Below are 13,308 nucleotides of genomic sequence, written 5' to 3'. Positions count from 1 at the left end.
GATTCAGTCATATGACGTAGAAGGAAAATAAAGGTAGGTTTGACTTTTAAGGGTCGTAAGAAACCTTTAAGAACTGGTAAAATTAACATTTGTTTAATTTTTAATGGAAAAAATATTTATATTATCTTGTTTTGAGATCCCCATATAAATCAGTTTAAAAAAAAACTGTCCCTAAACGTTCTGCATGAATGGAATTACAATTTTGAGTAGGCTAAATGAAGCGGCCATATAAAAAGACGTAGCTTTCTCCAAAATGAGGGGGGGAACTGTAAAAGTTAAACAAAAAATTATTACAAACAAAACTATTAGTAATCTTATTTACGCTCGTTGTAAGCAAACCATTTAGAATGTTTCTTCTTGTATGCACAACAGGCCTTTGTTAAGTTCATTTATTTTCGGGGGAAAATGTATAAATAAATGAATATGAAGGAATATATAAATATTATTCACACAAACAATAATAGGATTATCACTGGATACAACTTCATGATATTAGTCTGCCATCTACTGGAGCAATGTCTTTTAAGATAATAAAGTATTTTGTATTCGTTCACAGTTTATAGGAAATCAACCTTACGTGAAACAGGCTTATTAAAAGGCTTTTTTTATTTTTTATTTTTTACTGCCCATTGGTTTCTGTATGTAATTTGGACAATTGTTGTTTTGTCATCGTGTTATTTCTGGCCAATAGGTGGCACTTCTTTGCATTTATATTCCATTTTAGAATAAGGTGGGAGAATTTGATGCTTCCAGTTAGAGGGGCACTTTCTTGAACGTGCAATTTGCATTGTGCAGATATTTCTTTACCTTTGTAATAGCTAAAGAATGAAAATTTGGACATTTCTCTCTTTCATATGACTCTCACTGATATGATGCACTCCTATAGCTCTTATCTCTGACTACAAGTCTCAAACATTTGTTCTAATCCTTATAAAATGATTTCAAATTGAACTTTAAATCAATGTAACAAACCTCAAACTGCCCTTTGGCAGCATACTAAATGCTGCTCAGTTTGTCCAAGGTCTTGTAATCCAAGTGGACTTTGGAACGTGATATTCATTAAAAGGAGGCTTATAAACTCAAATTTAAGACCTAACAGTTTGAAATCCAAAAGCTAAACGCTCAAGGTGTTTTATCATAATATATTCACTTGACATGCATAATGCAACTCAAACCAGCCAAATCACATGGCTAAACCTGAAGATTACACATGAAAAAAGCAAACAATTTTTTTGTACTTCACTCTAAGAAAATTCATTGTAAAAGCTCTACATACACTATGTCATCCTATGTCAGTCTAAGCTGGTTAACTTGACAAAAAATATTTTCAAAATTAGGGTTGGTTATGCTGTAGTTAACTATAACTATATGGAATGTGTTACTTGTAAATTTTATGTTGCACAATCCAAAGACCAGTCATTGTGAAATAATTAAAAATAAAATTACAGATGTGGTCATAGCTTGTTACAAAATATGGCTGGACCACGTTAGACATACAGAGCCAAAATGTGATTACGTAGATAAAGGAAACACTGACTGTGGCGTGATGACAGGAGTCCATTTCGGGTCAAATTCAGTGACAGAAGGTTTGTCTGACTAACAATGAAGCAAGCTACCTAAAGGTCAACTCTTTCAAGTCTTTAAGGCAATCTCATATCTTGGCACAATATTTTACAACTGGACAAAATCCTTTTCAAAGCCAAAATCCACTTGATCGTGGATTTTGACCTTTAAAACAAGCAATTTAAACAAAAACAAACAAAAAAATAGAAAAGAAGAAAAGAAAAACTACATAGAAGTTGGGAGACTTTTCTTAAGTCTGAATGAAAATGTTCGTCATTGGTCATGATTTGATATCATTTATTTAAAAAAATGAATGAGGGATATTACAGATTTTATGGAACATATATGTTTCATATGGGTTTTTAGACATCAGTTTTTCAATCTATTAGGAAAATATTGAAAAAGTTACATCTAAATACAACCGTCTCCAAATGCAGTGACATTTATGCATTTAATTCTACTACAGTCAAGCTCCCAAACCAGTAATATGTTCAACTGAATAGCAACCCCTGATCACAGAATGTTTGTATAAGTTATGCTGTTGCTTTGATTCATGTACTTTCCCCATGTGAATAAAGCACTTTGTAGGTTTACGAATACATTTCTATACAACCACAATGCAAGCTGAATCTAAGTCTTATACAGTTCTGTGAAAAGTTTCCCTCCTTCCTGATTTTTAAAAGAATTTTTCTTTTGGTTTTTTGTTTTGCATATTTGTCACACTTACATGTTTCAGATCAATAAACAAATTTCAATATTAGACAAAGACAACCCAAGTAAATACAAGATGCAGTTTTAAAGCGCACATCTATCCAAACCTAACCAGGCCTGCATGGACAAAGTATGTGAAAATTTCCATTTGCTAATTGTAAACTGCCATGGAAAAAATGAATATCCATGCTTCTCAAAATGTGTAAATTCAGCAACACGTCCTTTAACCAGACTTATAAACACATATGTATTCACACACACACAAGGACACATTCGTTGTCCTTCCCTATTTGTTTTTGCCTTTTATCAAGGTATACTCAAGGCATGTTGCTAAGAGACTGAGATATAAATGCAACAAATCAAAAGACACACTGGGGCTATTCAGAGCTCCTCAAGTATTTTATTGTCTTTGTTGGCTCCAGGTAGAATGGCCATGAGGCCTTTGGTATTATAATCTGGACTCCAAAGCTAGGAAACTAGAGATTTTGACTTCATGCTTACTATCATGTGTACATGGATATTTTAAGGCTATAGATTGACATCAGTGGATTACAATTCATTTTGGGCTTGGGGATTAATATCAATATACAAATTAGTATTAATATAGTAACAGAAAAAAAACTATTGGTATATTATGTAATCTAGACTAGAACAGTCAGGACATGATACAACTATATAGTAGCTTTTCCATCACTTAATGAAAACAAGGTTGGATGACACCACCACGCAATAAGGAGTGTCGTTATTTCTCGATTCTAATTGGGCACACCCCTCAAACCGGACCCCAACATTCTTGCTCTTTGACTGGTTCAAATGCTTTTGAAACCACATCGTGAACCTAAAAGACAGCCTTCCCTTGACGCCTAGAAGCCAGTCCGTTGACAGCTATGCGCCTCCCACATAGAGCGATCTGTCGGCTGATGTGGAGCCAGTGCCCTGAGGACCAATCGAAAGCCTTCGCTTTGCGTGCGGGAGATGTTCAAGATTTCTGCAACTGCAGCTTTTGTGCGCGGGTTAAAGAATGATAACTTTTAATGAAAAGAGGCATAAAGGGCCAGTGGTGGTGGTCAGCTTTACCTCTCCAACTCCAAACTGCTCAACCCGAGCTGTCCCTCTAACATACTCAATTCTCTCAGTCTTGCACACAGCCAACAAAATTTTAACATCTTCATCTCTGCCACCTCCAGCTCTACCTCCTGTCGTTTTGTTAGCGACACTTTCTCCAAACAATACACCATAGCAGGTCTCAGTACTGTCTTGTTAACTTTCCATTTCACCCTTGGTGCTATCCTTCTATCACAAATCCCCCTTGACACTCATCTTCCACCCTGCCCATTGTCTCTTCAGTATCCCTCTTCAGCGCTGTCTACTGCTTTGAATGGTGGAATTAATGGCTTTAAGATAAGTTTTCTACCAATTTTAATCCTTGGATCTTTGACTGGCTGTCTAAAGGTGACTTAAATTCCTCTCCTCTCCAGTGCATACCTCCACCTCTCATGGTTTTCTTCGGCCTCCTTGATCATCTCATTAAGTATCAACATTTTGTCTGCAAACATCATTAAAAAATATCAACACAATAATGTAAATGATTAAGCATGAACAACAGCAGAAGGACCGTGGCAATCTGATAAATACAGTCAGTCAATGATGATGTGCTACAGGTGATCACCAATATATTGCTCAGAATTTGCTTGTTACTGTTGCATATTTGCATCATATCAACATTTTATTTAACATGTATTGATGAAAAATATAATATTTTGGTCAGGTGTAAGGCCTCCTTCTTCAGAATCATCGTTATTTATTTAAGATAGGATTAAAAGTGTGCATATATGCCTATTGTGACGTCTGAAAGAAACGAATTAGGAACTGTTGCTTGCATTCTTCGTAACACTATCAAACACTTGTCAACCAAAGTCGATCTTGAACCGAACTTGCCCTGCTACGTGACGACGCCGAGGCGTGGCCTCTCAGTTTTCCTAGGCAGCCCCACGCTCTCCGCTGACAGTGAGCGTAGCTACTGTCACGCACTGGAGTGTGGTGCCATTCAATCTGAGAGGTTAGCCTGTGATCTAATTTACCCAGAGCAGTCACCTCAGGAGCACTTAGCTTTTATACGACGCTCGGGACTAGTTTTAACTCGTTGTTAACAGGCGACAAAGGGACTTGACAAAGATGTCCAAAGACACGGAAGGAAAGAGTGAGAAAATTATGGATATGGAGAGCAAGGTTCTGTGGTACCCGGATTCTAAGAGGAACACACAGATGGATAAGTTTAGGATACAGGTCAACCAGGACTACGGGCTTAATCTGGGTGAGTGGGGTCAGAGGGAGGGAGCCAGACAGGCTCCAGAGTAGGTGTGCTGGAGAGAATACAAGTCGGATTATTGAGCCTACGAAGCTGCATAACTCAGCCAGATAGAAAAACAGAAACGAGCAGCATCTCTCCCTTTTGCTATGTGTCAGTTCATGTTTTAAAGGCAGTACGTTACCTCACAATCGGCACAGTGTAGTGATGGCTTGCGTGGAGCATTTCAAGCTAGCTTATTGCCATTTGAACACATGTAAAGAACATGTATAGGCGGTGAATCAGCATAAACAAATCTACGAATTTATTGTCTTAGAAGAGTTTTATTAAGGATGACCTACAACCACTCTGACACTCCCTGTTCAGTAATTATTAGCCGTTTACAAGCCTGTGGTGTTTGAATTACTTCCAGCTCGGAACTGAAAGACTGCGCCTGCAGAGCTGCCAGGATGGAAGAGAGCGGCCTGTTTCAATGGTCTTTCTAGTACCGTGACATTTTAAAGAAACAGGATTAAAGGAATGCTGAAAAACACGGTCAGCCGGCTAATGAATAAGTAGAGAGGAGACGAGGATAGGATTGATACATCAGTGTAGATAGCCGGAAGGAATGTGTAATTGAAACAATAAAAATAGTATCATCCTATTTTCAACGTGCTGATATCCAGATTTCTATTTTCCTTAATCTGGTGTTCCTAATTTCACCAGGTGTTCTGATCCTTACAGTATTCCTACAGTGATTAAGTAGATCTCATGGACAGCAAAACCTTTCCTGTAAATAAAAAGATCTAGTTTTCAGGAATAAGGACCACTTCTCTCTGCTGAAGGTTTTCCCAGATAAATTGCAATTTTATTTTGAGTAAGGATTTAGGAAAGAAGAGATACCAAAATGTTTCATATCAACATGTTTCAGTTGGTCTAAGCCTAAGGGGTGCTTACACTAACGTTTCCTCTTATCTCTACAATAATACAATAATAATTGGAAACTTTTGTTCTCAAATAATGACAAATCTTTTGTCTTCTAGCCAACTACAGTGACCTGTACCAGTGGTCAGTGGACTCCTACCCAGAGTTCTGGGGAGAGGTTTGGCGCTTTTGTGGAGTCGTGAGCTCAAAGCCATATGAAGAGGTGAGTCCAACCTTCATGTATGGCATAACCTAAAAATGGGAATAGAAACATGTGTGTATTTCTTATCCCAGTTTTAAAGCCAAAGACTACATTTCTAAACAGTTTAGGTCACTAAAACATATAATATTTGATATTTTACTGTACATCAATATAATGGTCATGCTAAACTGAAAACCCAACTAGAATTGAAGTAAGGTTCAGTGATTTTAAATTATGATAATTATATAATTTCCTGTTTCATCGTCTTAATGCTGCTTAGTTCCAGGATATACCCTCTGACGTGGGTGTGTGAGGTAATAAATAGTGTCTCACACCGTAGTGTGTAGTTCACACGCCCCTTCTGTACACATGGTTAATGTTTCCTCTTCACTCTTTTGTCTAAGCAGACAATAAATAGAGGACAGGCAAGCAATTAGCCAGTCAATCAAACGTTTTGTTACAGTCTTGCACTGTGGGCTGCACTGTTATATCCCAGTGTTGCCTTGGAGTTTTCTAGGAAATTGTTTATCTTACTTTTTAAATTTTGTCCGCAATTCTTAAATTTTGTTGCAAATACAGTAAAAAAACAGAAAAGGAGAGCATAGCAGTTGTGAAACATTATTGTCTGGACAATTTCACGAGAAAGATAGAAAGCATCAGAGCTTCTCTGATGTGTCGCTCCCCTCCGTGTGTTTTTATCAGGTGGTGGATGTATCCAAACGCATCTCAGATGTTCCCGAGTGGTTTAAAGGAGCTCGGCTCAACTACGCTGAGAACCTGCTCAAACATGCAGACCATGACAAAGTGGCTCTCTACGCTGCAAGTATGTATATACTTAAGAGTATATTATGCTGATGAAGGTATAAGAAATTAAAAAGGACAGTTCTGCACCGGGATTTATGATGCTTTAATGGGGGATAACTTCCCTAATCCTGGCGCCAACTCCACACATGTTAATGGGAATTTTTAAAATGACACCACAAGGCACCGTATCACACAGATTGTAATTACTTAGTGATTTATTTGATTTTCGTGTGTGTTTGAGCTTTTTTTGTGGAGAGTTGGGAGGGTAGTTGGGCACAGGATTGATGCGTTGTTGTGCATGAAGCTTCATACGTCACTTTGTTATTAGATTAACGGTTCTCTGTCAGGTACTAATGGATAGGTCTGCTTTTATTGCTATGTGTGCATATATATATGAGGCGAAGTGGGCCCTTGCTCCTGTGTGCAAGCTCCCTCAGGAGCTGTAACACAATTATAAGAAGCCCCATTGGTCACAATGCTGTGCAGCCTCTAAATGTCAGTAAACTATTACTTAGAGAGATAAGAGGACTCTTCCTGTCTGTGGTACTGGATGATGTTGCTCTTTCTTTCTTTCTTAAAAATCTTATCTTACCCATATAACTCAATTTTCTGGAATGTGCGAGATGCCAGGTTGTGACATCAGATACACTGGGCAGTCACTACCAACTTTTTTTTGAATGAGAAGGATAACAGGTGCAAAGGGGCATGTGATCTTCTTGTTCTACCCTAACCAAGCAGTTGTAAGAGGCTAAACCTAACCAAATAGTTTTAGTGCTTAAACTCAACCAGTGGTAGAAAAAGGCTTTTGAAGCTGATAAACCTGCAATATGTGCACCACTCCTCTTGCAACTTTATTGCAACAATATCAAAAATCAAGTGATTAAATTCCTGTTTACTGATTTGCATATTAACCTTTTGGATGTTACAAAAATGTAATTTTGTTTCTGTGTAGGTGTCTTAAATTTACTTTGTGTTTTTGTCTATCAGAGGAGGCAAATGAGGAAATTGTGAAGGTGACTTTTGGAGAACTGAGGCGTGATGTGGCGTTGTTTGCTGCAGCCATGAGGAAGATGGGAGTCCAGACTGGAGACAGGGTCGTAGGTGAGTCTCGTGTTTAAAGCCTGGTAGCCACACACTGGTTGATAGCTCATAAATTAGTTCACTGTGATGTATTAGTTTGTTTCCATTTAACTCCTGTCCTTTACAACCTCTTCACTTCATCCCTTACTTCTCTGTCAGTGTGTTCCATGTACTCACTGGGAAGGTTGGCTGGCTGTTTTGGCTCAGGTTGCAGCCTCTTTCTGAATGGCACCATTTATTTTTTCAAAGTTCATATTTGTATAGGGAGGTGCTTGGTTTTTTTCAGCCACCACCATTAAGTTTGTTCATATAGAGTTAAGAGTTCAACCTTCCAGTGAACAGTAATCTTAAAAGTTGTAATGCAGTTGTTTACATCTCTCAAGTCATTTTTTTAAATTAAGTATTTTATTTTTTACAATCTGGGTTTCTTTTGCAAGTTTGTCTGTATCACTGCTGCTGGCTGTGGAAACATACACTGGGCTATCTGGCGATTAGATACGTTGGAGTTTTCAAGCACAGACTGTGGACTTGGTGTGTGGCAAACTTATTATCAGCATCATTCCAGTCTGATTATAGCTGTTGTAGTACTTATGATTAATTAAAAAAATTACATTTACAAGATCCAGATGAGTATCATTAAATAATGAGACTACCTTTTGTTTTGTTTTGGGTTTTTTTTGCCACCATAAAGTTTTTGAATTGTTCGTCATTTCTTCACCTGCAGTGGGTTCATACTTTAAAGGTGAAGCATGGTTCGCTACACTGAGCCTTATCAGTCACTGTCTGTGTTTCATTATGTGGTATGTAACAAAAATCCAACAATGACACGGCACTTGCCATTTTCTTAGGTACATCTGTTCAACTGCTTATTAAACCAAATATCTAATCAATCTCCCAATCACACTGGAGCAACTCCGTGCTTTTCAGCACGTAGGCATGGCCAGGGCAGCCTGCTGAAGTTCAAACTGAGCATCAGATATGGGAAGAAAGTTGTTTTAAGTGACTTTGAACATGGCGTGGTTGCTAGTGCCAAAAGGTATTCCTGAGAATGTCTGAGTATTCCAGAACCTGCTGATCTCCTGGGATTCACCCACACGACCATCTCAAAGAGAATGGTCTTCATAGAAAAGGGGGGGAAAAGGGAACATCCAGTGAGCGTCACTTCTGTGGGTGAAAATGCTTTGTTCATGAGAGAGGTCAGAGGAGACTGGTAAGATTGCTTCAAGCTGATGGCAAAGCAAGTCAAATAATCACTCATTTCAACAAAGATATGCAGAAGAGCATCTGTAAAAACGTGGAACCTTGAAGCAGCTTGGCTACAGCAAGAGAAGACCACAGTAGGTCCCACTCCTGTCTAAGAAGGAAGCTAAGAATAAGAAACTGAGGCTACAGTGCGCATGGGCTCAGAAAAATTGGACAATAGAAGATTGTTTAAATGTCAGAACATATCTGAGTATTGTTGCTGACTGTGTCCATCCCTTTATGGCCACAGCGTACCCATTATATGATGGTTGCTTCCAGAAGGATAATGTACCATATTACAAAGCTCAAAAATCTAAGACTGTCTGAATATAACAGTAAATTCACTCTATTCACCATCAGATCAGATCTCAGTCCAATAGAGCACCTTTGGGATGTTTGGGATGTGGCAGACTGGTAGATGTCATGGAAATGAGTGTCTATTAACATGTCTATACTGTGGTATTATCAGGGAGTTCAGTTATGCTAGGATTTTTCAGATCTTAGTATGTGTAACAAAATATTCTGACCATCATCAGTAGGGTGCTAGAATCCAAAGTCATAAAATAAATCAAGGAGGGGTTTCTGCTTTTGTTACAAGGCAACAATGTGGTAAATCTCTAAGACTGTTTATGAGCTTATTGTTTGGTTTCTGAGCTGGTCCTGTTGAGGAACGGTCAGGGTGTATATGAAAGGTTCTGGCTATGTGTGTTCAGAAGGAAGACGAATATTGCGGTAGGGAGATCCATTAGCTAAATGACCTGTTCTCTATGGGAATCTCATTAGAAAGACGAGAAGGATGGAGAAAGGCAGAGGGGGGCTAGAGAAACAGGGAAAAGGAGAGAGACCAGCTACATCATTCCTTTTTTCTCCTTTATCCCAATTACTTTCCTCGCATGTCTAAACAAGAGTGTGTGTGTGTGTGTGTGTGTTCAAAGTGTTTAAGACAGAAATGTCCTTGTCCCCCAAGTTGTGACTGAAATGTCTTGTCAGTGTCTGTAATCCAGGAGATATATAAGCACTTAGCTGATGAAGCCTGGCATGCTTTATAGTGGACCCTGGGCCAAACGCGCGCGCGCGCACACACACACACACACACACACACGTATTCTCCCTTTCATGTGCTTTTCATTGCTCTCCTTGGTCGCTTTAACTTCAGCATAATCCTACACTCTGTTAAGAAGCCCCTGTCTTGCATGACCACCATTCAGCCGCTACTTCTTTTGATTTTTGTGTTATTTAAACACATACTAAAACTAAACTAAGTATACGGAGAATAAGTGTGTTTCAGTTCTAGCAATTGCAGTGTAGTTGCATTTATGTATTAAGCTAAAACAAACAGAAGGTTTAAAAAAAATTGCTATTGGCTACCCTGTTAGACTTCCTTGTCCAAGAATAGTTTGGTTTTAATTTGGTTGGTTTTAATACTAATATTAATATTAAAAAAACAAAAGGTTCTTATGTTACCTTACTACTACTGAGAAGTATTAGATCACATCTCTAAAATAAAATTTGTTTTATTTATTTTTATTTTATTATTGTTAATTGTAGTAACGTCTCTGGTTTTACAGATCAATTTTGACTCGTGCGTATTTACTTTAAGAAAAGGGTTTTTAAAAAAAGTGTTTCTATTTTTTTTTTAAAAATGTTTTGTTTTGGACAATATTAAACACCAGTGTTGGTGTCTATAAAAACACATGTTGAAGAAAGTGGAGTGGTGTCCTTTACCTGCAAAATTTCAGGGGGCAGCTCAGATTAAAATCTATTTGCTTGGTTGTGTTTTTATTTTGCTCACCATGGTACGTTTCCTCCTGAGAAGTTCTTGTCCAACATCATAGATGGCAAACAAATTGTTACATGTGATATTGTGACCCCTGCAGTCCAGTAGTCATATCAAGGACTAGACGTTTTCCTTTCATTTTCTCAAGGAATGCCACTCGCAGGTTTGCCTTTTCCAAAACTTCCAGTCCTCTTCAATTCCATGCATAGCTGGTTTTTGATTGCATCACATTATGTCATATTCTCCTGACTTGCTGAGCATTTATTGCCAGAAGGAGCATTTTCCATGGAAAGGGGCAAAATATTCATCTACTGTCACCTCTGGCCTTGGGTTGAACATCAGTGAAAGGAGCTGGATCCATCTCTTCCGTATATCCCTAATGTGAGCAAGCTTGTCAGATGTTGCTGTTGTTGTAAAATCTGAGGACGCTTGATATTATTCTAAAGGTCTGAAGTGATATTGTTGCCTGGAAAATTTGGTCTTTAAGTGATGATGTATGAACACTGCTTCTGGGTCCAAACTACTCTGTTTATTAAGGCTGTTGTGTTTTTAACATGTTTTAATGCTCTGTATCTTGTTCTATTTAATCTGAACAAGCCCCTAAAAAAAGGCAGTAATCATTGTTGGCCTCTCTCGGTTTTTATTACCACTATTCATTTTAAAGCTCAGTTTTTAAAACCTTACCATGTAACTACAGCCCAGCCCATGCAGCAGTAAATGAATGACTAACCTCGTCTTGTGGATGGATTATCTCAGTTGTTCTCCCGACTAAATTTTAGTCCGTTTACAGCATCTTTTTCCTGCCATGCAATTACATTTGTCCCTAACCATTGGGAACCCTCACGTTAACTTTTACTGAATGGAAAAAAGTTAGTGTTCATCCTCATGCTTCACTGTGTTTATATGAATGCTTACCATAGCTGTGTAGCTATCCACCATGTAGCACATCATTATAGACCAGCTACCTCAACTTTGGTAGCCCTACAGAACGTCACCGTTGTTTAGTTTTTTATCTTCATTTATGCTGGAAACAATATCAGAGCTGTACGTTTTAAATTTTTAAGAAATCCCTCAGTCAGATCATTGTATGTTATGTTTGGGTGAAAACTAGCGATCCAACTCCCTGCTAACGTCTAACTCCGTTAAATTTCATAAATTCTGTTTTCGAGGATGCCTGGATGTTAAACTTGATCGTTACACCTGGTGGAGCAGCCTCACTGATCATTTTTATTAAAGGTGAAAAACAGTTTTTAACTCTCAGTGATGCTGCAGTGTTTGTTTGACTTTGGGACCTGAAGCGGAGTTTGGATCCGGAAACAGCTCATGAACTCAAACTTAAAGACCAGATAGTTCTGCCTGTTGATGTTTCCCAGTGATTATCAGTGGTGTCGTTGCTGGATCTGTACATTCCATCAAAAGGAACACCAGTATAGGGCTTCAGGTAGGGCTGTTCGATATAACGATATATATCGGATGATGTCTATCGTTTCCTAGCACGCTATCGTTAGTTTCGTGTTGTTGCAAATAAACTGTTTACAGCAATATCTTTTCATCGTTTTGATCGTAACTGTAGTGGCTATATTCATTTCTTAAAGTTCTTTCTTTCTTATATTTAATATAACCACACTACAGACGGACAAGCACCTGTTTTTACGTGTTGTTGTTAGCAACAATGATGGTAAAACCATCGCGTGGCTCCGCCGTCCGCTTGTTTGTTTTCCACGTAAACCTTTCACTATAAAGCTCAAGATCCTGTTGAGACTTTTCAAAATAAACTGAATCCGGTGAATGAGTATGCAGAGAATTTACGGATGAGAAGCAAAAAAGAGCCGTCAAGTGCTAAAAAAATAGACTCAAACGTTAGAACAGGCCTTTCGCCACAGTACACCGTGTAATAAATACTCACAAAGAAAACGGCGGCCGTTACAACCTATGTCTAAAAATGTGTAGTTTCATCATGCATCAGTTAAAACACTCGACTCCAGCTACACGACGCCCATCTGGAAACACTTCATGCAAGTCGAGCTGCCCGAGATTCACAGAATTTACAGAAAATGTTACATTTTTGTGATTTATATCGTTGTCAGGACGATAAATGTCTCATATCGGGATATGAGATTTTGGTCATATCGCACAGCCCTTTTATTCATCATCACTGTCATTCTAAATGTCGCCATTGACTTTTTTTCCTTCAAGGTCTGTGATAGCAGTGGTGACTTTCTTTGGTGACAATAGCATAAACCGATCAAAACATGTCTTGGTGTCACTTATTCTTGTCACAGCAAACTGGGTAATGCCAGGGGTCATTTGTACCCCTGGCATTACCCAGGGGTACATGTACCTCCTGGCTTACATGTTGCCCTGCCATGTAAGCCAGGAGGTACTGGATCCAAAAGATATAACCACTTGGATTTGTATGTTTCAGCAGAAGCAGGAGCAGCTTCAGCACCTGTTACCTCCTTATCAGATGTATCTATATTTATCTAAATCGTCGTCCTGCTCAGAAAGAGGGTCATCCATATTGCTGTTGATGCAGAAGATATGATCCAGAGCTTGATTTGTTGTAAATCTTCTTATTTTTGTATGCTACAGCCTGGAGATTTGTACTCTGCAAGTCACCAACTAAACTGAGTTGGTCCGTACATTACATATCTGTACATTTCCATCTGGAGATTTTCAGTGAGGCAGTGGGGATAAAGGGGGCTGTTTGTTCAGGGA

At 38.5% G+C, this 13,308-nt stretch overlaps 1 protein-coding gene across 1 annotated transcript in view; it reads left to right on the top strand.

The window, feature by feature from the left end:
* Positions 1 to 4,268: 4,268 nt before the first annotated feature.
* The window catches only part of aacs (acetoacetyl-CoA synthetase), a 40,041-nt gene continuing 31,001 nt past the window's right edge, over positions 4,269 to 13,308 (top strand). The window contains exons 1-4 of the mRNA XM_082554779.1: positions 4,269 to 4,588; positions 5,605 to 5,708; positions 6,390 to 6,510; positions 7,479 to 7,592. Coding sequence (XP_082410905.1) covers positions 4,450 to 4,588; positions 5,605 to 5,708; positions 6,390 to 6,510; positions 7,479 to 7,592 — 478 coding nt within the window. The 5' untranslated portion in view covers positions 4,269 to 4,449. The remainder of the gene's footprint in view (positions 4,589 to 5,604; positions 5,709 to 6,389; positions 6,511 to 7,478; positions 7,593 to 13,308) is intronic.

This window comes from Aulonocara stuartgranti, assembly GCF_965226115.1.
Source record: "Aulonocara stuartgranti genome assembly, chromosome: 12".
Classification (NCBI taxonomy): domain Eukaryota; kingdom Metazoa; phylum Chordata; class Actinopteri; order Cichliformes; family Cichlidae; genus Aulonocara; species Aulonocara stuartgranti.
The sequence above is the reverse complement of the archived record's forward strand: the minus strand, read 5'-3'. Positions and strand labels throughout refer to the sequence as shown.